We start from the raw sequence: 25,505 nt of genomic DNA, 5'->3' as shown, positions 1-25,505 counted from the left end.
ATATGTATGTATATAAAATTAAGTAAAAATGTAAAAAAAAGAATGAGAAAAAATAAACAAACATATCTAATCAAATATAAGTTTTACCCTATAAGTGTGGAGAAAAGTGAATATATGAGTTGGTATACTTTAGTAATTAGCCTGATTTTGGTTGTTTGTAGGGGAAAAGCATTCAAAGCATTTGAGATTTCCAGGTGTAAAATTTGACAGTAGTCTAGTTGAAAGTAATTGTTTGTTTATTTTTAGAAAAAAGTCAATGCTTTTCATTATGTAGGCTTTCCAAGTATTTGCTCCAAACCAGATCAATTCAGTGATTTTCAATAGATTCAAAATAAGTCAGTCATTGTATTGAATTTACAAATTAAGGAGGATTTTAATGGTAGGCCCAAGTTACCATTGTTTAAAATTTCTACTGAATTCATGTTAATATTTGATTGTGTTGAAACATTTTCTGGCATAAGTTCCATTTCTTGAAATTCCAAATTAAGAGAAATTGTGAAAGATAATGACATTCTGATAACAATAGATGTTCAGGGGCGTAGGCCTAGGAGAAATAAATTGTGGAAAGTGCTTAACCCTGAGGCTTACTTTTGAAGTGCTATTGTCAATCACGTTATTGTTTTTGATATTGTTTTTTTTTCTTTAATAAAAGTTGACCTGTTCTTGTTGCCATGTGCTCTTGTAGGTTAATTTGTTTGACTCATTTTAGGTGTGTTGGTACCTTCAACTGAGCCATCTTTTTCTTTTTTTAAAAATAGTATTAAGGAGAGTCAGTCAAAGAGGATTTCTGAAGAAGAAAATAAAATATATAAATATTTCTCTAGAAGTTAAAAATGGCATAATAGAAACCACTTCTATTATAAACAGCCACCTCATTTTTTTTGTGTGTGTATATCCTTTGTTGTCTATATAAACTTCTGAAGTAAACTGTATTTACTCAAAAGCAATTAAACTTTATTACCTAGAAAACAATAAAAATATAAATTTCCCCATTTGGGTTATATTTCCAAATTGTTTGGGTTTAATTATTTTACAAGTCTTATTTATTTCAGTTTGAAGTCTAGATATCTATCTAGGTTGACTTTTGTTCTTTTTTTTTTTTTTTTAATGTGTGTCTAGCAGAAAGAGTATCTTCCTATTTTTCTCTACCCTGGTCCTTGTTGTGACAGTTTAGTTTTAGATGCTTTCCTAAAGAGCTGAATTTTAATCTTCTGATTTGTTCTGGACAAGTATGCTTTCAGTTATACCTATTTTAATCAAGGAGGCAAAGCCATCCATTTCAAGAAAGCCATTTTAAAAATAGACAATGTTGGGGCACCTGGTTGGCTCAGTCAGTTGGGCATCTGACTTCAGCTCAGGTCACGATCTCACAGTTCATGGGGTTTGAGCCCCGAGTCAGGCTCTGTGCTAACTAACGCTCAGCCTGGAGCCTGCTTCGAATTCTGTGTCTCCCTCTCTCTCTGCTCCTTCCCTACTCACACTCTGTCTGTCTCTCTCTCAAAATAATAAATAAACAAAAAAAATAGACAATGTTTAATTTTTAATAGATGAGGCCAGGTGGATTTGTAGCCAAAACTGGTAGGCAGTTCTCTAGGCATGTGATTCTCTTTGTCTAATGTCTCTTTATTTATTAATAGCCATTAAGAAAACAAAAAAAAAAATTTTAAGCAGGGCCTCTAAGGAAATATCTCTAACAGTTTTACATTCTCAAGCTATTAAAAATTTCTTATTTTGTTCCATTTCTTTTATGACGGTTGTCATTAAATCAGTAAGATGTGGATGATGAAGGAAGGGATTGTATAAATTTTGGATTGTTACAAGTGTTATTAAGAGCCTACCATAATAAAAAGGCTTTTTCAGTTTGACTTTATTCAAAGTTACATATTGCCTGCATGCTTAGATTCATATTAATGTTGGTCCAGTGTTCCAGAAAGTCTGTTTCAATCACAGGAAATCTATCATCTTAAATGTTCTTAAGATACGATCCTTTCTAAGAAAAAGCTCATTTCAAAAATCTCTCACTAATTTTTAGGGGCTTTAATTTTATTAGGCATACTTTGAGATATTCATTGAGTAATAATGCAGTTATTGGGCAGATTAAATGTTTTAAATTTTGATTATAAGAACCAGTTATAGGAAGCTATATGAGGATGCCAGAGGAAAAAGATTATCTCTTGTGGAAAGTAATATGAGCTGAGAGCTGCCCGCAGATGACTGCCATTAAGAAAGCAGGGACCTTAGTCTGACAACTACAAGGAATGCAAGGAACTGAGTCCTGCCTGCCACAACTACATGAGCTTGGAAGAGGATCCTGAGCTCCAGATGAGAAAGCAGCCAGCCAGCACCTTGTTTTTAGCCTTGGGAGACTGAGTAGAGTACTTACCATGCCATGCCTGAACTCCTGTTTGTCCAGATAAAGGTTGAATAATAGAACAAAGCTAATAAATGGGTGTTGTTTTAAGTGACTGAGTTCAGTGCTTTGGTAATTTGTTAATAAAATAATAGAAAACCAATATAGGAGAATGTCAATCAGTCTAGGGATATCCCAGTGCCAGTGACCAGTCTTATATTTGGGTTTTCCCTTCATAACTTCTGTTGTGCTGAGGCCACAGTGGGTACAAGTAAATACTAAGTTGAACTTTAAAATTTATTTAGACTTCTGGTGTACCTGGGTGGATCCGTCGGTTAAGCCTCTGACTTCAGCTCGGGTCATGATCTTGTAGTTTGTGAGTTCGAGCCCAGTGCTGGGCTCTGTGCTGACAGCTTGGAGCCTGCTTCAGATTCTGTGTCTCCCTCTTTCTCCTGCTCCTCCTGTCACGCTCTGTCTCTCTCAAAAATAAATAAACATTAAAAAAAATAATAATAAAATAAAATTTCTTTAGACTTCTAATTTAGGCAGTTTAGTTTATTGCAGTATATTAAAGGTGCACTGAATGATGAGAAAAGAAATCTTGGTATTTTCCTTAGTTTCATTACTCTTGTTGTTGTTGTTGTCATTTTATTATTTTTTTTATCTGTGGTTTCCCTTACCTAGAATAGAAATTGAGAAAAGTCATTTTTCTTGAAACACAATCATTCTGCAATGGGGTTGGCAAACTATAGCTTGCATGCCAAATCAAGCCCCGTGCCTGTCTTTGCAAATTTTTATTGGAACTCAGCCACCCTCACTAATGTAGGTGTTGTCTGTGGTTGCTCTCATGCTACAATGTCAGAGTTCAGTATTTATAAAAGACATTGTATGGCCCAAAAGTCTAAAATAGCGACTGTATGGTCCTTTACAGAAAATTTGTAGATGGCGATTTGCTTTAAAACCATATTCATTTAACCTTAAATGGCTTCCATGGATGGGGACTGATACCTTTCTAGGTCTTGAATATACTTTATTAAAAGAAATGTATCCAGCTATCCCTGATTACCTGGATTAGATTAGTTGGTACCCCTGACTCTACTGAAGTGATGGAAATGTGTTAAAATTAATAAAATCCTATAAACTATGTGTCTCGGATCCCTAAGACCATCCTCAGGCCTAGGGGTTTGCTGGAAGGAATCATAGGACTTGGAAGTCATTATTCTTAAGGCTGTGGTTTATTATAGCAAAGGACACAAAGAAGTTAGCAAAAGGATAAGGTACATCAGAAACAACACAAATGGAAAGCAGGCTCAAGTGTTCAAGAGTCCTCTCCTAGGGGAATTGCAGAGTACACACTTGATTCCTCTAGCAATGAATTTTGCAGCAACGTGTGCAAAGTGTTGTCTACCAGGGAAGCTCACTTGGTTTCTGTTGGGGTTCCATCGTGTAGGTAACTGTGCTTGTGTGACTGACTGCAATGACTGAAACTCCAGTCCCTCAGAAGGAAAGCAGATGTTCACCATAAATTACATTGTTTGCACAGACTGTCTAGACAAAATTGTACAATGTGGCCAAGGCACTGAGTGTGCAAAACATTTCTGTCAGAATACTCCCAACAGATCAATTCACATGTGCCAGTCAAGGGCCAGGCAGGAAAATAGGCCCTTCTGAAAATGCACATGGTTGTACCAATTCAACCTGAGTTAACACTTCATGAACACCCCATAATAAGTGTTCAAAAACACAAAATTTGTGTTCAGAAGCAAACACAAAATGGTTGCTAGTTGTAAATTTTCTGCTAGTTATAATTATATTTCAAATATATTCTTTTAGTGATTTGATTATTTTAGTCAGCATTATCTTTTATTTTCAAGTAAGAAATTACCTACATGACTTCATAAAAACCCCAGGATAACTTTATAACATCATGGGTCTTTAAAGTTTCACCAAAATAAACATTGTGTTGTATGAATTTACAGTTTAAACCAAATATGTTCTCAGGAGTGAGGTGTCCAGGACTACTTTTGCTCTTCCTCATTTTTACAGAGACTGAAACAATCTGGCACTCTTTTTCACAGTTCATGTTCTTGCATGAATGTCAAAGATTAATCGTTTTCAGAGATGACTTATCTCCATAATATTGTTTTAGCTCATCGTGGCCAATAAAATTCCCAACACTATATTAAATATTATCTCTTAGTTTTTGAAATAATGATGAAATAAGCATTATGAAACATTATACCTTTTAAATTCCTTTATTAAAGTCCTTGATGTATCACCTTTATTGAACCTCATAGTTATGGGAAAGTACACAAGACAAATTTCTTCTTTAGAGATCATTGATTTTGCCTTTTTTGCTGAAGTTAAATGTATATACATGCATATGTATATATGAGTATGTGTGTGTGTGTGTATGAGTATAGCATTTTTCCCCTATTCTTTTGGCTGGCATTTTCTAGACAGAGCCTGGTATTATTTGTGTAGGATACTGTGTAGATAGTGGGGATTCCCGAGATTATTCCCTTAACTTGTATAGCTCTGGGCATTAACAAATAAATCATTTAATCTTCCTCTGTTTCAGAGTGCCTATTTTGCCTTGCCTCACAAGAAGTCTTGTGAGGATTATTTGATCAGATTTGATTATTTTAAGGAAGCGTCTTCATGTAGGTATATGTTATGGTTAGAGTCATCTGACTGAAATCTGATGAGGGCCTTTTCATGTAACCTTGGACTAGAAGGAGGCCCTGGGCCTCTGAAATAACTGATAGTTGATTTGCTCTGCAGTTAGTATTTTGGGCTATTAGTGGCTCAACTCAGTTGTGAAAAAGTAGCCAGATATACATCTCTAAATGGCAAAATCCGTATCTTACTAATTAGTCTTCTGATGTCCAACACTGAGCCTTGCTGTTTCCTGGTTTCTAAACCCCAGGCAAGCAAGAGTTCCATGAGTTTGATAGTCCATCAGAAAGGCTGCTAGGAGCAGACTTGGGCCAGGTAAGGTTGAGGCCAGCCAAAAGCCTGTAGACAGAGGGAAGGAAACCCATCTGGCATATGCAGAAGCACATTACTTCACAGTCTAAAATAATGGTTATCCACAAGAATAATTGTAAGTTGTCGAGAAAATATTAAACTGTATTGATAGAAGTAGAGTAAGTTATGGAAAACTCGTTTCTGAGGTATTTCCATTAAAATGATTAAAGTATAAAGTGTTTAAAATTTTCCATTTCACAAAATGCTCGGTGAAAAACTGGGCAAACCGTAGTCAGATATGTTTAGGAAACACTGCATATTACAGCCCCCTCTTAGAGTTTACAATGCTTAAAAGCTCTTGAGAAATCTTACAGCAATTCAATTTTATCCAGCCTAGTTTATTCAAACTGATTTGATACCTATTAACATCTCATGGAACTTGTGTTTGGAGGTGCACATCCCGGTCCACTGTATAGGGCTGTGTCCTTGCAATTGTACTGTTTTTGCTTTTGTTTATGGCCTTTGTTCTCTCAGGACACTTACCTGGCTTGTTTCTGTTAAAGCTTTCTGCCTTCTCTAGGCCCCTCTGAATCTCTTCCCTTTTTTTCCCTCCCCAGTCCACCATTGTCTAAGATTTCAATTCTTTATCTTGAATAAAAACAGAGCCTCGCTTCTAACCAGAAACAACCCGTGTGTCCTGCCTCTGGTTCCATTCGCATTAATGAACAGATTACTTTTTAGAACGTGCTGTGATTTGGGCTTCTCTTAATTTTGAGGCCCCGGTTTTGAGGATCAGTTTTGAGGACCCTTCAGCCTCCAGCAGACCAGGAACAAGGTATGCTGGCACTGCCCTGGTGTGCTGGACGGCAGTGTTGCAGAAAGACTCACGCTGTGTCTGTCTCTGAACATATTTTAAAACAGAGAACGGCTGAATAGGTTGTGTCACAGACCATTTCCATTTTCCACAGTTATACGCTGTCTTTCTTGGAGAAGGAGGTACTTCTCTTGTCCTCTGTAATCACAGTAGCCGGGTTACGGCGGCCTTGTTCTGAGCAGGTCTCCACTTGTCTGCGGATTTCTGCCCTTTGGCCTATGCTCAGAGCTGCTGCTTGGTGAACTGTGACTGACCCAGCAGGTTCCTTCTAGAGCATTGTAATTTCTGTCTCCCTTTCTCTTAAAGTGCACCTTTGCCCTGCTGTTTCTATTTCTCTTTGGGTTCCTTAGAGCAGACTCTTTGGACCTTAAGATGAGGTGGAATGGTGCTTTTGTGAACCAAGGTGATAGGACTTGAGTTCTGTTGTTCTCATCGGGCTGGAATTTGAGGTTGGAAACATATTTGAGGAAGGCAAGCCAAGTGGTTTACAGAGGCGTGACCATGGGTGTAGCTTGTTAAACCTGTTTACCTCAGAAAAGATTTGTTTTTTTTCTTCAGTGTGTGAGAAAACCTATAGGTCTTGTTTTTCCTCACTAGCTGGCTCCAGTTTTCATGGATAAAGTTTCAATCACAAATATATCAAGCAAATGGCGAAAGTATATCTCCTATCAGTAGTTTAAGACCTTCTTGTCTAGAATTGTGCTGTGTTCATTGATTTTTAATCCCAATAGAAAATAAAATTCTATTAGCTGGGAGTCTGATATATATATATAATCAATCCATTTTTGGTGGTTTTGCTATCCTTTTCCACACAGCTGAGCAGTTCTTGATTAATAGCCAGAGAAGAGCCCAATTCAGGTGTGTGTGTGTGTGTGTGTGTGTGTGTGTGTGTCAGTGTGTGTGTGTGTGTGTGTGATTGCATTGAAATTTAAAGACCACTTGGATACAAATTTTGGTGCCCCCCCCCCATTATATCCATTGTACCCAGAATGATACACAGGAGGCACTCAATTAATTTGTTAAATGAATGAATCCCATTTTAGTCTTGGGAGTGGAAATGAAAGCATTTGCTAACTAATTTTGTTGGTTTATTAGCCACCAGTCGTCTTTCATTCCCCTTAATTTTTAAGAGCTGTCTTAGTTTTTGTGATTTTATTTGCCACAGCTGCCGTGGCTTATTTTCTGTGGCGTTTTTGCTGTTGCCCTCACTGTCCACCTCTCATAACAACATTTAGTGGTTAGGGGCACCTAGGTGGCTCAGTGAGTTAAGTGTCCGACTCTTGATTTCACCTCAGATCATCATCCAGTTTGTGGGATTGAGCCCCGCATCTCGCTTTCTGCTGCAAGTGCAGATCCTGCTTGGGATTCTCTCTCTCCCTCTCTCTCTGCCCCTCCCCTGCTTGTGCTCTCCCTCTATCTATTTCTCAAAAATAAATAAATAAACATTTAAAAAAAACATTTCACGGTTATTATTAGATGTAAAAGCTTCTAGGCAGTCAGGGTCTTAGAATTCTTTTGTTCTTTCTTTAAAATGCCATTGACTGTTCTCATTTGTAGTGGGCTTTAAGAAAGGGAGTCTGAACCCAGGCTAAACATGGTGACTTTAGTATAGCCCGGCTCTTGGTGATCTCATGAGATCTTACAAGGGCAGGCCTGGACCTGGTCAGTAATTGAGTGAGAGTCCTCAGCAGAAACCATGACTACAGGATGTGGCATGGGGAACACGCCTGGCCCTGCGAGTCAGGGTGCAGCCAGCACCTGCCCCCTCACCTGCAGGTATACGACGGGTCTTCCATGACCCCCACTCCCAGCCTGCCTCCCTTCCTCTCATGGACACCTTCTCATCTGGGCTGTGAAAACAAGGGCTTGGGACTTTTGTTTTGCATGAAATATGAGTCAGGTGAGCCGTTTAGACTTATAGTTGGTTATCTGAAAGAGTGATTTTAGTTTAGTTCCTATTTCCTTTTCTTTGTTTTACCAGCTGAGTGAGTAAGTAGCTATAAAGGTGTCATTTAAAAATAAAGAAGTAGTTATTTATTACCAGTATTGTGCTGTTGCTTTTGGTGAGTTCAGAAGTAAAAGCTTTAATTTTTAAATTTTAGAGAGCAGTGTTTTTTTACCTGGCCGATTTGTTTCATTTGTCATTGTAAATTTACCACGGAGGCACTATTTAAATCTGCTTATCTTCTGCTTTTTGATTTTGTTAGTAGACACAATTTTTATCTAAGAGGACCCTACTCATGTAGACATGCATTTAGATTTAGATTTGATTTACATCAAATCAAGAAATTGGGACACTTCAGTTCAGGGGTAGTTCTTTAATTATTCAGGGATATCACTAACAAGAATCTTTCCTGAGCATTCCATGAAGAAATTTGTAGATAGGATTAAGTTGGCTTCAAGGTTATCAGATGAATTGCAGAGAGCATTGTTTAAAATTTATTATAGTTACTTAAAATTTATATTTTTAAAGGAAAAAGACAGTGATTGTGGAATATCCACCTATTTAGAAAATTGTAGGATTTTTTTTATTACTATTCTTTAAATCAGTTTACCTAAGTATGTGTACATGCTTCTTATTTTATCCCAACTCTTCCTGTTGCCCAAATGTTGCTTGCATAACCAAATAACTGGCAGATTTTAAAGGAGAGAAACAGTGGGGTCTTTTTACTCTTCAATTTGCTGTACAGTATTAAAGAGTATCAAAATAAAGAATCCCTGAAAGTAATGGAAGTCATGGAGTCATTGTGGTCCCTATCATGCAACCTGAGGGAGGTTGCCTCTATGATGAGGCTACAATCACATAAATATACCTTCATGTTCAAGGAGCTCAGGAGGATGAATGCTGTGGCTGGTTTGTTCTCACCCATGTCCACAACACAGGTATTTTAAAGATCAGAGTCTTGGATCATTTCTTCTCCAGTGACTTTTTTGCTAAGCAGCTGCATTTCAGCCTCCTGCCAGATGGCTCTCTCTGTGCTAGTTCTGTGATCATTTAAAACTCCCTGTCTTGGAAATAATATTTTCTTTTCCCTTTCTTTGTTCCTGAATGTGTTCTCTATTTCAGTTAGTAGCACCACTATCCTTAGTGGCAAGAAATTTGGCCTCTTGGTTCACTTGAACCAACTGACTCTTCCTCTGTCGTATTTAATTAGCACTGTTTGGTTACCAAACAATTTTAGAATAGTGATTATTAAAGTAGTAGGCCAAAAAAGAATTAACACTTAGTGTATTGAATTACTTTCAGTACATGAAGATGTTGTCAAAACTTAATTTGTTAGAGCATTTCATTAGTGGGGTTGGGAATAGAAACAAGTTTGAATGCATGGACTTTACCACTCACTCAGATCAGTTACTGGTACCAAGAAGCCACATTCAAAGGATGTGAATGAATTTGCCCAAATTCATCATCATAATGATGAATTTAGAGCGTGTTCCCATGGATGATGGATCTGTTGGTTTGTCTTTATGTAAGGGAACATGTGTGCTGTCTCTCTCTCTACACACACACACACACACACAATCTGTAGGGTTATATTGTTCTTATTATCTTTTGCTTCCCAGTGTGAACTGTAAACTTTCGTTTGTCTAGACTTGTTTTTATATATCTTGAATATCCATTGTAGTTTACTGCCTTATGTGCTTTCTTCTTTCTTCCTTCTCTCTTCTCATCTTCATCATTTAAGAATTTTCCAATGCTTTGAGACCTGGTATAGGTTTTATCTCTTTCAGTATCTATGCTGGTTTCAGATCGGACAGAAATAGTTCTTCACCCATTTGGAACATTTAATGTGAGCCATGCTTATAATATCTAATTTATTTGATTTCAAGCTCTTTAAGAAACTGTTTCAAATTATATAATTATGTATAGCAGCACTATCAACAATAGCCAAATTATGGAAAGAGCCCAAATGTCCATCAACTGATGAATGGATAAAGAAGATGTGGTTTATATGTACAGTAGAATACTAATTGGCAATGAGAAAGAATGAAATCTTGCCATTTGCAACAACGTGGATGGAACTGGAGGGTATTATGCTAAGTGAAATAAGTCAGTCAGAGAAAGACAGATAGCCTATGTACAAAAACTAAAGGAGTTCGTGACTACTAAACTAGTCCTGCAAAAATATTAATGGGGACTCTTTGAGTGGACAGGAGAGATCAGAAGTGACAGTATGAAGGTAGGAAACACAAAAGCAGTAAAAATATGTCTGTAAAAAAATAAGTCAAGGAGCTCACAAAATAAGAGGTTGTAAAATATGACAACATATACCAAAAACGTATGAGAGAGAGAGACAGAAATAATTAGTTCAAAATTAAATGACCATCAACTTAATGCAGAGTGCTATATGCAGAAGAAGTTATATGCAAACCTAATCATAATCAAATACCAAAAGCCACTAATAAATATCCAAAGAATAAGGGGAAAGGAATCCAAATATATCACTAAACAAAATCAGCAAACTATGAAAGACAAGAAAGGATCAGAGAAAATCTTCAGAAACAACCACAAAACAAAATCACAATGAATACATATTATCAATAATTACTTTGAATGTTGATGTACTAAACTCCCAATCAGAAGACTCATAGGGTGACAGAATAGATAAAAAAAACAAGACCCATCTGTATGCTGCCTACAGAAAACTCATTTTAGACCTAAAGACACCTGCAGATTGAAAGTGAGGGGACAAATATTTATCATGCAAATGGATGTCAAAAGAAAGCAGGAGTAGAAATACTTATATTGAACAAAATAGAATTTAAAACAAAGTCTATAACAAGAGACAAGGATTTTATATAGTAATAAAGGGAACAATCCAACAAGAATATCTAACAATTGTATATATGCACCCCAACATAGCACCCAAATACATGGAACAGTTAATAACAAAAGAATTAATTGAAAATAATAGAATAATAGAGGAGGCTTTAACGGCCCACTCACATCAACAGGTAGATCATCTAAACAGAAAATCAACAAGAAAACAATGGCTTTAAATGACACACTGGGCCAGATGAATTAAACAGATATATTCAGAACATTCCATCCTAAAACAGCAGAATATACATCCTTTTCAAGTGCATATAGAACAGTCTCCAGCATAGGTAACCTACTAGGCCACAAAACAAGCCTTAACAATGTCAAAAAGATCGAGGTCAACCATGCATCTTTTCTAAAAGACCACAATGCTATGAAACTGGAAATCAAACACAAGAGAAACTCCAATAAAGACCATGAATGGGTCAACCGAGAAATCAAAGAAGTAAAAAAGTACATGGGAAACAAATGCAAATGAAAACACAACAGTCCAAAACCTTTGGGCTGCAGTAAAAATGGTACTCAGAGGCAAGTTTATAGGAACCCAGGCTTAATTCACGAAGCAAAACAGATCTCAAATAAACAACCTAACCTTACACCTAAAGGAGCTAGAAAAAGAACAACAAACAAAACTTGAAACCAGTGGAAAGAAGAAAATATTATTAAAGATTGGAGCAGATATAAATGCTATAGAAAATTTAAAAAAAGATAGACCAATGAAACCAGGAACTTATTCTTTGAAAAAAAAAAATCAGTAAATTTGATAAACCTCTAGCCAGACTTATCAAAAAGAAAAGAGAAAGGAGCCAAATAAATAAAATTACAAATGAGGAGAAATAACAACCAATGCCACAAAAATACAAATAATTTGAACATTATGAAAAATTATATGCCTATTAAACAAGCTTAAAGAAATGGATAAATTCCTAGAAACATGTAAATTCTGAAAAATTAATCAGGAAGAAATAGAAAACTTGAACAGACTGAGACCTAGCAAAGAAATTGAATCAGTAATTTAAAAAACTCTTAACATATAAAGGTCCAGTTCCAGTAAGCTTCACAGGCACATTCTACCAAACATTTAAAGAACTCTTCTTCTCAAACTATTCCAAAAAACAGAAATGGAAGGAAAATTTCCTAACTCATTCTGAGACTAGAGTTACCCTCATACCAAAACCAGATAGAGATACCATTAAAAAAGAGAACTATAGGCCAGTGTCTTTGATGAACACAGATGCAAAAATTCTCCACAAAATACAAGAAGACAGAATTCAACAATACATTAAAACAGTCATTCACCACTATCATGTGCTATTTATTCAGTATTTGCAAATGAATCACTGTGATACATCACATCAATAATAGAAAGGGTAGGAACCATATGATCATTTCAATAGCTGCAGAAAAAGCATTTGAAAAAGTGTAACATCCATTCATGATAAAAACCCTCGAGTAGTAGGGTTAGAGGGAACATATTTCAACATAATGACTATATATGAAAAACCCAGAGCTAACATCATTCTTAATGGGGAAAAACTGAGAGCTTTTTCCCTCAGGCCAGGAACAAGACAACGATGTCCACTCTCTCCACCCTTACTCCACATAGTACTGGAAGTCCTAGCCACAGCAATCAGACAACAAAAAGAAATAAAGGGGATCCAGATTGGCAAGGAAGAAGTCCAACTTTCACCGTTTGCAGATTATATGGTACTCTATGTAGAAAAGACTCCACCAAAAAACTGCTAGAACTGATAAATGAATTCAATAAAGTCACAGGATACAAAATCAGTGTACAGACACCTGTTGCATTTCTCTACTTTCCAAAGAGAAAGAGAAATTAAGAAAACTTTCCCATTTACAACTGCACCCAAAATAATAAGATACCAAGAATAAACCTAACTAAAGAGATGAAAGACCTGTACTCTGAAAACTGTAAAACACTGATGAAAGAAATGGAAGATGACACAAAGAAATGTGGACACGTTCCATGCTCATGGATTGGAAGATCAAATATTGTCAAAATGTCTATACTACCCAAAGCAATCTACACATGTAATGCAATCTCTATCAAAATGCCAACAGAATTTTTCATAGAACTACTACAACTAATTCTAAAAGTTTTATGGAAGCACAAAAGACCCCAAATAGCCAAAGAAATCTTGAAAAAGAAAAGCAAACTTGGAGCCATCACAATTTCGGACTTCCAGTTACATTACGAAGATAGCATGGTCCTGGCACAAAAATAGACATATAGATCAATGTAACAGAATAAAGGACCCAGAAGTGAACCCTCAACTGTATGGTCAATTAATCAGTGGCCAATTGACAAAGCAGGAAAGAATATCTACTGAGAAAAAGTCTCTTCAACAAATGGTGTTGGGAGCACTGGACAGCTACATGCAAAAGAATGAAACTAAACCACTTCCTTAGTCTATACACAAAAATAAATTCACAATAGATTGGAGGCCTTAATATGAGACCTGAAACCATAAAAATCCTAGAAGAGAACACAGGCAGTAACCTCTTTGACAATGGCTGTAGCAACTTTTTCTAGATATGTCTCCTGAGGCCAGGGAAGCAAAGGAAAAATCATTGGGACTTTATCAAATTAAAAAACTTTTGCACAGGGGCGCCTGGGTGGCGCAGTCGGTTAAGCGTCCGACTTCAGCCAGGTCACGATCTCGCGGTCCGTGAGTTCGAGCCCCGCGTCAGGCTCTGGGCTGATGGCTCGGAGCCTGGAGCCTGTTTCCGATTCTGTGTCTCCCTCTCTCTCTGCCCCTCCCCCGTTCATGCTCTGTCTCTCTCTGTCCCAAAAATAAATTAAAAACGTTGAAAAAAAAAATTTAAAAAAAAAAAAAAAAAAACTTTTGCACAGCAAAGGAAGCCAATCACAAGACTAAAACACAGTCTACAGAACGGGAGAAGATATCTGCAAATGACGTATCTGGTAAAGGGTTAGTACCCAAAATATATAAAGAACTCAACTCCCCAAAACAAATAGTTCACTTATAAAATAGGCAGAAGACATGAAAAGACATTTCTCCAAAGCAGACATCAAGATGGCCAACAGATGCATGAAAAGATGCTCAGCATCACTTATCATCAGGGAAATACAAGCAAAACTACAATGAGATAACACTTCACACCTGTTAGAATGGCTGAAATCAACAACACAAGAAACAATGATTGTGAGGATGTGGAGCAAAAGGAATCGTCTTGCACTATTGGGGGGAGTGGAAACTGGTGCAGCCACTGTAGAAAACAGTATGGACATTCCTCAAAAAGTTAAGAATAGCTCTACCCGATGATTCAACAATCTCACTACTGGATTTTTACACAAAGAATATAAAGGCACTAATTCAAAGGGATACATGCACCCCTGTGTTTATAGAAGCATTATCTACAATAGCCAAGACATGGAAGCAGTGCAAGTGTCCACCGACTGATGAATGGATAAAAAAAGATGTGGTGTGTATATAATGGAATGTTAATTCAGCTATAAAAAATAATGAAGTCTTGCCACTTGCAGTGCCACGAGTGGAGCTACATAGTGTAATGCTAAGTGAAAAAAGTCAGTGAGAGGAAGAGAAATACTATATGATGTCACTCATATATGGAATTCAAGAAACATAACAAAGGGAAAATAGAGAGAGAGAGAAAACAAACAAACCAAGAAGCAGACTCTTCATTAGAGGAGAAACTGGCAGTTAACAGAGGAAAGGGTGGTGGAGAGATGGGTTAAATAGGTGATGTGGATGGCAGTTGTCGTGATAAGCACTAGGTAATATAGGGAATTGTTGAATTACTATATTGTATACCTGAAAATAATATAGCACTGTTTGTTAACTATTTGGAATTAAAATAAAAACCTTAAAAAATGTGGAAGAAGATTGCTATGTCCTGAATTTTGTTCCCCTCCCCAAAATTCATATGTTGAAGCTCTCTCAGTGGGATAATATTTGGTGATGGGGTCCTCGTGAGACAGGAGGGAGATGTCTCTCTCTCTCTCTCTCTCTCTCTCTCTCTCTGCTCCTTGAGGACACCGCCAGAAAGTGGCCATCTGCAAGCTAGGAAGAGCTCCCTCATCAGCAACCAAATTGACTGTCACCTTGATCTTAGATTCTCCAGCCTCACAGATATCAATGGTTTTTTTTGTTTGTTTGTTTGTTTTTTTTAAGCTACCTACTCTATGGTGTTTTGTTATGGCAGCCTGAGCTAAGACAGAAATTGGTACCAAGAGGGGGGATTCTGCCATAACAAATAGCTTGGAATGTGTCAGTGGCTTTCAAACTGTGTAATGAATAGAGACTGGAAGAGTTTTGAGGTACAGTGAGGGAGCTTCTAAAAGTGATTCTGGTGAGAGCCCTGACAAGAAACAATAATCTTTTGATATATTTGGTTAAGTAAAAAGTATTATCACAATTAACTTCACCTGTTTCTTTGTATTTTCTTAATGTTGCTACTAGAAAACTTAAAATTACTTATGCTTCTTTAATTGGGTAGCACTGAAATAGAACTACATGTGTAAATGTGGATAAATATAAAAAAACAGAATATTGATTCAAAAAAATATAGGTTATTCAGAGCTGTGTTCAGAAGACACCATTTTATATACAATTTAAAAACTTGAAAAAGAATACTAATCAGGGTGTGTGTGTGTGTGTGTGTGAGAGAGAGAGAGAGAGAGAGAGAGAGAGAGAGAGGGAAAGTAGAATGCTAATGAAATACCAAGTGCAGGAGAGAGATATCTACAGGAAGGAAGAAAAGAGGAGCAGAAAGAGATACATAAAATTTCAGTTGCATCATTTAAAAGAAACTGTGAAGGTAAATTTGTATCCTTTTAATATTGACATAGGGTGATAGGGTGATTAGTGTATGTATTTTTATATCTTTTTAATACTTTTGTACATTTAGAGATTTGCCAGTGTCTTTTTTTTTTTTTTTTAAGTTTATTTATTTTTGACAGAGATAGAGTGTGACTGTGAGCTGGGGAGGGCCAGAGAGACAGGGAGACACAGAATGCAAGCAAGCTCCAGGCTGCGAGCTGTCAGCACAGAGACTGACGTGGGGCTTGAACTCACGAACTGTGAGATCATGACCTGGGCCGAAGTCGGACACTCAACCTACTGAGCCACCCAGGTACCCCATAAATAGCCATTATCATTAATTCTTTTAATATTTCTAAAAGAATTTTTCATTTTTGGAAGCTTAAACTGAGAAATGGGAGAGTCTATGAAGATACTTATCCAAAGTCACAAAACAAATAGCTGAGGTGCAATTCATAATCATCTTTCTTGTTCTAAACTCATAGCTCTTCCTTCCCATTAATCCAATTCTGTAATATAAAGATGAAATGTAAACAAGCTTATGAACTGCAGGCTCTTCCGACCTAACTTTGTCTTTTCCCCTTCTCCCAGTGCATGCACACATACACCTCTGCACACATGTGCATGCACACACCCACATGCACATGTGTGTACATGCACACACCATCCTTTCTGAAAGAATATGTGTTCCTTACTGATAGGCTTGGGCCAAAACAGGTGGTGTCTGGGGCGCTGTATTTCCTCTCTGTGTCCTTGTGAAGAGACTTTGTACACATTCTTCAGGGATTATCAGCTCAAGAGAGCTCAAAATATGATATGCTAAAGTGATAGTTTCTATTTATCTTTTCCTAAAGGTGTTATTCCTTTTTTGTTTTCTCTCAGAAATGCCTACATGAAGAATATATGTTCTGCTGGTTAAGGCATTGCTTGTGTGTTTGATTGGCTGCTAAAGACATTTGTTGTGTTCCTCATTGTCCTTTATATACAGATCCTCTTACAAATCAAGGAAAAAAACTTTATGTGAAAATAAATGCAAGCTTAAAAGCATAGAATTTAAAACAAATTCTTGAATTAATTACTGGAAGGGCTAAAAATAATAGCTAACATTAACTAAATGCTTAATGTGTTAGGCATTATTATATCTCCAACTTATAGATTAAGTACCTTGCCTAGGGTAATCAGCTAGTGAGGGACAGGGCTGAGGCAGAGACAGTGTTGGGGTCAAATCCTGCTTTTATTGGTTAAAGATTTTCTAAGCTGTGCTACCCCAAGTGATCATTCTTTTCCACTCATATATCTGCTATATGCCCAATGAGTCTGGAATTATCCATATATTGCTTTATAATTTTTAGTTTGGCTTTTACTTATTTCTGTTTTGAAATTGATTTGCAAATATGCAAAAGCAAGGACAGACTTGAAAATTTCCTTGAATTAGCTTTAGCAGCTTAGGGAGCATGTGGGTAGTAGGCTTTCAATGTATTCTTACATATTCGCTAGTTCTCATTAAATTTGTGACTGCCTAAATCAAAACTACTTAAAATTGATTGTCATGGATTGATGCCAAGAAATTCTAAAGTACTACCTAAACTTCTACTAAATCTTACCAATCTTACTGCTATTAAATTCTTCCTTGAGGAAATTCATTTAAATTTTGTGGCTGTGGTTGGAGGATAGACTAGAGTCTGGAGTACATTTTTATTTTAATTATTTAACTTCAATTTTGTCATACAAGTTGTGCATACTTGAGCAAATGTGTCTTTTTATGCTGTCCTTCCTATCTTTGAAAGCAATTAAAATATGCATTTCCAAGCTTCCTGGAAGAATTTTCAGGTCTCCTATTTTCACCTCACCTTCCATTTATTCCTTTTTTTGTTGGTTTTTTGACTTACATTTTTAGAGCAGTTTTAGGTTTACATTAAAATTGAGAGGAAGGTTTAGAGATTTGCCATATACCTCTTGCCCTGACACGTGTATAGCCTCCCCCATTATCAACATTGCTTACTGGAATGGTACATTTGTTACAATTGTTGAACCTGCATTGATGCATCATAATCACTTAAAGTCCATAGTTTATGTTAAAGTTTACTCTTGGTGTTGTCCATTCTGTGGGTTTGGACAAATGCATAATGACATATATCCATCATTATATCATACAGAGTATTTTCATTGTCTAAGATTACTCTTTGCTCTGCCTATTCATCTGCCCCTGCCCATAACCACTGGCAACCAATGATCTTTTTGTAGTCTCCATAGTTTTGTTTTTTCCAGAATGTAATATAGTTGGAATCATACACTATATAACATTTTTTGGTTGGCTTCTTTTACTTAGTCATATGCATTTAATGTTCTTCTGTGTTTTTTCATGGGTTGATAGCTTACTTACCTACAGTGCTGACTAATATTTCATTATGTGAATGTACCACAATTTATTCATTCACTTACTGAAGTACATCTTAGTTGCTTCCATATTTTGGCAGTTATGAGTAATTAATTGCTCTAAATATCTGTGTGCAGGTGTTTACATGGACATAAGTTTACAGCTCCTGTGGATAAATACCAAGGAGTGTGATTGTGGGGTTGTATGGTAAGAATATATTTAGTAAGAAGTCTCCAATGGTCTTCCAAAGTTACTGGACCATTTTTCCCCATTTATTCTTCATAGCACACAATTTCCAAGGTCCCATAGGTTTCTTGTATCTGTGCAATCACTTTTTTCTCAAATCCCAAACCCTTTTCTGTCTCTTTTCATCTGAATTCAGCTTAAATGTTGATAATATTCCCACAGTTCCAGCCTGGACCTTCTCTTCTCACTTTTACAGAATTTCCAGCGACAGTCTTTTCCAACTGACATACTTTCATGCAGTTTCTATTTTGATGATTCTTGAATCCCACATGACTTTATTAAAACTCCAGACCCGTAAAGACAACTGCCTATTGGTCAATTTTACCTCAGCTATTCCATAGACATCACAACCTTAACATATCAAAACCAAATTATATTAGCAGCTACCCCTCTCCAGATTATTTCCTCAAATCCCTTTCTGGGTGAGCACATTTTTTTTGTTGCCCAAACACATGCTTGGGGTCTTCTTTGAGTCTGCCTTCACTTTGACTTTTCACGTGTGAGAATCCTCTAGTATAGTTACATCTCTGCCCTCATTTTCTTTCAAGTGCACCTCTCCTGTTCTTACTCCCACTCACATCCTCTGTTTTCTGCTTTGATTATGAAGACCCTCTAGCTAACTGCTTTCCCACTGGCAGGCTTTAGTACCTTCCCTCTCCCATATTAGAGTCTGTTATTCAGAATGTGGTTTGGATAATCATTCCATATTAACATCTGATTTTGTTAGTCCTTGTGGAAACTGCCAGTGGTTCCCTCACGGTTCTCGTGCAACCTTTTCTCTTACTGCTGCTTGTAGGTTTTCCTGCATGTGCTGTGTTCTCTCTGGCCTCCTATTAGTGCTCCTCTTGTTCCTTTTCCCTGGAACATGCTCTTCTCTCTGCCTGATTAACTTACACTTAGCATTCAGCTTTAGGTGGTGGCTCTTCTTCCCTTCTCCCTGTGCCCTCCCTGGATTTTTTGTTACTCTTACATGTTCCCCATGGAGCCTGAGCAGTACTTTGGTTGCAATACTTCTAGCACGTTGTTTTATACCTATAGTAGTCCCTCTTGTCTGTGGTTTTGTTTTCCGTGGTTGATTACCCATGGTCAACTACAGTCTGAAAGCAGATGATACTCTTTCTGCCTTATCATCAGAAGGTCATTAGTAGCCTAATGCTACATTCACAGGCCAACATCATTTACCTCACTTCACCTCGTTAAGTAGTCATTGTATCATCTCACATCATCATAAGAAGAAAGGTGAGTACAGTACAATAAGAGTTTGAGAGAAAGACCACATTCACATAAATCTTATTATAATATATTATAATTCTATTTTATTACTGGTTACTGTTATTGATCTCTTACTGTGCCTAATTTATAAATTAAGCTTTATTACTGGTATGCGTGTATGTGAAAAAGTATAGTCTGTGTACGATTCGGTACTATCCATGGTTTCAGGCATCCACTGAGGGTCTTGGAATGTTTCCCCACAGAGAAGGGGGTACTGTTTCATTTCATTTTGACCCTCCCTCCCCGTGAATCGCCGTGTTGCCTTCACTTCTGCATGTGAGTCTCCAGCACAGACCAAATGTGGTTGGTTATTTGCTGACATTTTTCTAGGATAGTGGTTCATAACTGGGGGTGATTTTGTCTCCCAGGGGACATTGGTGATGTCTCGAGACATTTTTGATAGTTATGACTGGTGGGACCATGCTGCTCTCATCTAGTGGGTAGAGGCTAGGGATGCTGCTAACCAGCTCTACAGGGGACAAAAGAGCCCCCACACATTATCCAGCCCAAAATGGCAGTAGTGCTGAGGTCGAGAAACCCTGCTCTAGGATGAAGTGTAAAACCTGAGGGTATTAAAAGACTTTTCATAGCAAAAAGATGAATTGAGTTTGGAGTTCTCAAGTAATGTATGCAAAGTTTTAGTGTAAAACAACTTAATTTTCAGTCTAAACTGCTTTGGTTCTTTTTTGTAGCCTACTGTTAATATATATTCAGAATTTGTGTTGTTGGGAAACATGTGACTTTAGTGCTTATTAATGGGTTATCAGCTACCTGCAGTAATTTAAGCATGCAACTGAGATTGTGAAAAGGATAGTGGAACTAAGCTCTATGTTTGAGAAGTTTTTTTCATTTACTTCTCTTATTTTAAATGTATCTAGGAACAGGTGACTACCCAGGCAGGTTTTTGGAGGTGTATGGATGAATGATATCCTTTTTAAGCTGTTAAATAAGGATTTAGGTATAAAATCTTCATAAAAGGCCAAATGTAATAAACTTTTTGTTTTACATAGATTAGCAAATGATGAACATTCTAGTGCTACCCTGCACACTCACACATGCATGCACTTGTAACCATCGATAGTAACCCTCATGTACTTGTATTCTCTTCACTCTCTTTAGCCAAGTGTCTCCTATAGTGCTAGGGACACAGTCCTTGTTGATCTGTCAAAATAGGGCTCCTCATGAGGGATCCTATGCCTACACTACAAACTGACCAAGTACAGAAGATCCATTTCAACTGAATGTACTGTTTACATTTAAGAAATTTAAAATTTTGTATGAGTATTCCATTAGAAAATGTTACTAATACACTGGAAAATTAGAATGTCAAAGGATAAGTTATTGCTATCATTAGAACAAAACAGGACTGACCTGTACAACCAAGTACTGGGAAAATAAAATACATACCACACTTAAATATTTTAGTGTGTGTCTAGGCAAAGACAGAAGTCATCATAGAAAAAGTTTTGATTCTCTCCAGGATGGGCTATGTGATTCGATCTACTGTTTTTTAATCCAGTTTTCTTTTCTTTTGGCGGGGGGTGGGGAGGGGTGGGGAGACACTGCAAAAGCATTTTATTTTTTTTTTATAATCCAGTTTTCAAAAAAAATTGTAATTAGAATTCTGAGTAGGAGAAAATAAAAAACATTTTAGGAAATGGTAGGAAAAAGTGGCAATAACTCATATTCTTAAAAAGTACAGTTGTTATTAGCCATTTCAAACTCGTCTCTTGAAAATATTATAATGGAATTGTGCTGGAAAAGTCAAGTTTTTGTCTTTATCCTTGGAGAATCCTTTGGTAAGCTTACACCTGAAGAGGCAATTTTCTTTGTATTTGGTTTGTTACAAATAGCATTATTTATCTCACATTAAATTTCAAAATCCAAAAAATACTTTTTTCCAGTAGATGTTAGATTACAGTGACTATCATCAGCCATTTACTAGTTCAGTTTTTGAGACTGACTGTATATGGGGCACATTTCTTTTACTTTACCAAAGGAAGATTGAAATACTTGCACTGAATTTGGTGGATTTTATGAGATAATATCTGGCTTACAACTGGCTTAACACTCTCTTGTCTTTGTGTATATGGCTTTTTTTACTTTGGAACTCATGTCAAAATAAAAGTTTAACCTACAAATAACTGTATTTACAAAGTTATATCAATGAATATAAACAGAAGAGAATGGAATAACAGGTGTATGTAAATATGTACTTGAATAAAGACTTCTCCAAATGTAATTGCATTTCTCTTAATTTTTTTTCAGAGAAGTTCTACAGAAATTTTGGAATATTCATCAGATAGTGAAAAGGAAGATGACTCAGAAAATGTCTTGTTCATTGATTCAGAATCCTCTCCCAAAAACCACATGGATTTTGGAACTGATGTTAGAGAGGTGATGGAGAGACCAATAAGGCGGAAGGTGAAATCTGCAGAGACCATTTTGTACACGCCCCAGAAGCAGACGTTTCCCAGGACTCCAGGACCATCAGCAAAGATGAAGCTTCTAAGGTTAAATTACGTCTCTTTAAATACTTGTTTAGAAAGTTGTTATCTTTCTTTAAAAATCTAATCCCTGGGGCACTTGGGTAGCTTGGTTGGTTAAGGTCCAGCTCTTGGTTTCAGCTGAGGTCTTGGTTCATGGGCTTGATCCCTGCATCGGGCTCCGTGCTGGTAGTGCAGAGCCTGCTTGGGATTCTCTCTCTCTTCCCTTCTCTCTCTGCCCCTCCCCTGCTCGCTCTCTCTCTCTCTCTCTCTCTCCCTCTCTCTCTCTCTCCCTCTCTTGCTCTCTCGCTGTCTCGCTCTCTCTTTCTCTCAAAATAAATAAATAAAATTTTTAAAAATCCAAATACCTAAAAGGCTAACTTAAAAATACTTAACTTGTTTACTTGGAGAGGAAAATTGGCAGAATAGAACTCTAAGTTCAATAAGCAATTATAGAAGTTCTAATTTCTGGAGATGAGTTAGGGAACTGTTTATCTAAGTCAAGCATTTACTGTTTCAGTCATAACAGCTTACATGACTGCTTTCCTTAGTGGGGTGGGTTGTTAGAGTTTATCAAATTTTATTGAGCATCAGTGTTCCAGATACTTAGACAATTAAGACAAGTAAATGACTATTTCTGTTTTTGAAAAAGTTATAAAGAGGAAAACAGAAATAAATATATTCAAATTACTTTTACAAGTACAGTTACAGAGATTGTCCAAAGGAACACTTGCAAATGCAAAGATGTACAAGAGAGCAAAGATGCAGATAAGAAACCAGCTGGTATGTGTATGGAGAACCACAAAGGCCAGGCCATAGTGGGTGGAGCAGGGCATGGAAAGGGGCTCAGGATGTGCCTTATGAGAGCCATGTACCAACCGTGTGTAATACATGGTCTCTTTGTGTTCTAAATTAGAACAAAACAATGAAAGTAAAATTTCAATGAAAGTGAGAACTTGTGGGAAGCAGTGCCACAAAAGTAAACTTAGTAGAGAGATTCAAGGAAAAAGGAGTTTCGGTAGAAAGAGCAAACGTGGCAATGAAAAGCACAGGTTTTGGATATGTTTAGGAAATGTTTAAATAATGAGGCAGAGGATGTGATGCATATTGAGAACCCAATGGCATAGGAGTGGGGACAGTGCTGTGACTTCTAGGATGGGGACTTGAGGTGAGAGGTCAAATGCGGAGATTATCTGCTAGTGGCTTGAAAGGGATCTTGGGTCCAAAGAGACATCAGATGAAAGGTGAGGCCTATTTAGAAAATAATGGGGAGGACCCAGTAGAGACAGAGTGGTTGGAAATAATTGCTCTGTCAGTGTCTAGGAAAAGGAAGTAGGGGAGGGAAGGCTGAGGAGGAGAGTCCTGTCTTAAGCATAGGAGTAGAGGGAGGAGCATAAGGATGTGACAGAGTCTACTGGGATGGATGTAACATGGTGAGTTTATCGATGCTTATTCACCATATATATTATGTTATGTTTATAACACAAAATAACTCAGAAGGTCTTATGCCCAGAGTGGATGTGTTAAAGCCTCAAAAGAAAATGGTGGTGGTTTAATAGTCTCTGGAAAGAACAGGAAAGGAAGACAGTTGGAGGGATTTGAATGTCCTTGTTTTTGAAGTTAATGCCATATAATTACAGAAAGCCATGTCCCCAACCCTACTGAGGGCCTACTATGTGCTGAGCACTGTTGTGTGTCCTGTGTTAGGAGGATGTATGATGAGGGCCCAAGAAGTAAAGTGGAAGTAATGTCAAAAGGAGACAAATTTTATGTCAAAGAAAAGCAGAAAAGAAAACAGAAAAGGATCAAGACTGGTCATGAGGTGTGGGGAAGGACATTTTGTGGAGCTGACAATGCCTGAGATGAGGCAGGAGGGTGATACAGGGGATCAGATGGTTTTGTTTTGTTTTGTTTTCTTGATGAGAAAATCATGAGGCTCCCCCCCTCCCCATCCCTGTGGGAGGGAATTGTTAGCCTCTTACTTTCTCTGTTGTAAATTGACCATACACATTTTTTGTACAATTGATATACTGGGGTCTGAGTTTTTATTATTGTTTTGCTTCTATACTTTCAAACAAAACTTGAAGTTGTTTTTTCCACTTTCTGTTTGGCATTGAATTCTTTTATATGTGTGTAGATGTATTTGGCAAGAATGCATGAAGGTGTCTATTTTGTGTGGTTAGTTCTATCACTTGTTCATGTTGTGTCACCCATCCCCCATTACTTTTTTTTTAAACAATTAAAAATTTTTTTTTTTACATTTTATTTATTTTTGATAGAGAGAGACAGAGCACAAGTGGGGGAGGGACAGAGAGAGACAGAGACACAGAATCTGAAGCAGGCTCCGGGCTCCGAGCTGTCAGCACAGAGCCCGATGCAGGGCTTGTGCTCACAAACCACAAGATCATGACCTGAGCTGAAGTCGGACGCTTAACCGACTGAGCCACCCAGGCACCCCCCCCCCCATTACTTTTTAAAAGTAGAATGTTGGTCTGCATTTTAGTAGTAATAATTTTTTTTCCTTTTACATTTATTGTGTTTTTTCTTTTAGTTTTATGAAAATATAAATGATATAAAGCACTGTTTAAAGTGTATAGCGTAATGTCTTGACTTACATATATTGTGAAATGAACATCATCACCTCATGCAGATACCAAGAAAAAAAGAAAAAAAAAAGGTTTTTTCCTTGTGATAAGATCTTTTAGGATCTACTCTCTTACCAGTTTTCAGATAATACCATACAGCAGTGTTAATTAACCATCATCCTCCTTATGTTGTACATTACATGTCCATTACTTACTTATCTTATAACTGAAATTTGTACTCTTTGACCACTTTCCTCCAGTTCCACCCCCCATTGCCACCTCTGGTTACCACAATTCTGATCTTTTTCTCTGTGAGCTTGTGTTGTTTTTGTTGTTGTTGTTGTTTTTCAGAATTCCACATATAAGTGAGATCATACAGTGTCTTTCACTGTCTGACTTATTTAACTTAACATAATTCCCTCAAGGTCCACCTATGTTGTCACAAATGACAGGAGTCCCTTCTTTACAGTGGCTGAATAATATTCCTGTGTGTGTATATGTGTGTATGTGTGTATGTATACAACACACACACATACACACATATACACACACCACATTTTCTTTACTCATCTGTCAGTGGACTCTGGTTGTTTTCATGTTTTGCCTATTGTAAATAATGATGCAATGAACATGGGGGTGCAGACCTCTTCAACATAGTGATTTCATTTCCTTCAGATATATATTCAGCAGTGGAATT

At 37.1% G+C, this 25,505-nt stretch overlaps 1 protein-coding gene across 2 annotated transcripts in view; it reads left to right on the top strand.

The window, feature by feature from the left end:
- Positions 1-25,505, top strand: part of SPIDR (scaffold protein involved in DNA repair) — a 429,134-nt gene that overhangs the window by 84,201 nt on the left and 319,428 nt on the right. For both annotated transcript variants that reach the window (XM_049633718.1, XM_049633719.1), the window contains exon 6: positions 22,006-22,250. In XM_049633718.1, the coding sequence (XP_049489675.1) occupies positions 22,006-22,250 (245 nt within the window). The remainder of the gene's footprint in view (positions 1-22,005; positions 22,251-25,505) is intronic.

The sequence above is a fragment of the Panthera uncia genome, chromosome F2 (genome assembly GCF_023721935.1).
Source record: "Panthera uncia isolate 11264 chromosome F2, Puncia_PCG_1.0, whole genome shotgun sequence".
In the NCBI taxonomy this organism is placed as follows: domain Eukaryota; kingdom Metazoa; phylum Chordata; class Mammalia; order Carnivora; family Felidae; genus Panthera; species Panthera uncia.
Note: the sequence above shows the minus strand (reverse complement) of the source record. Positions and strands in the feature narration are given on the sequence as shown.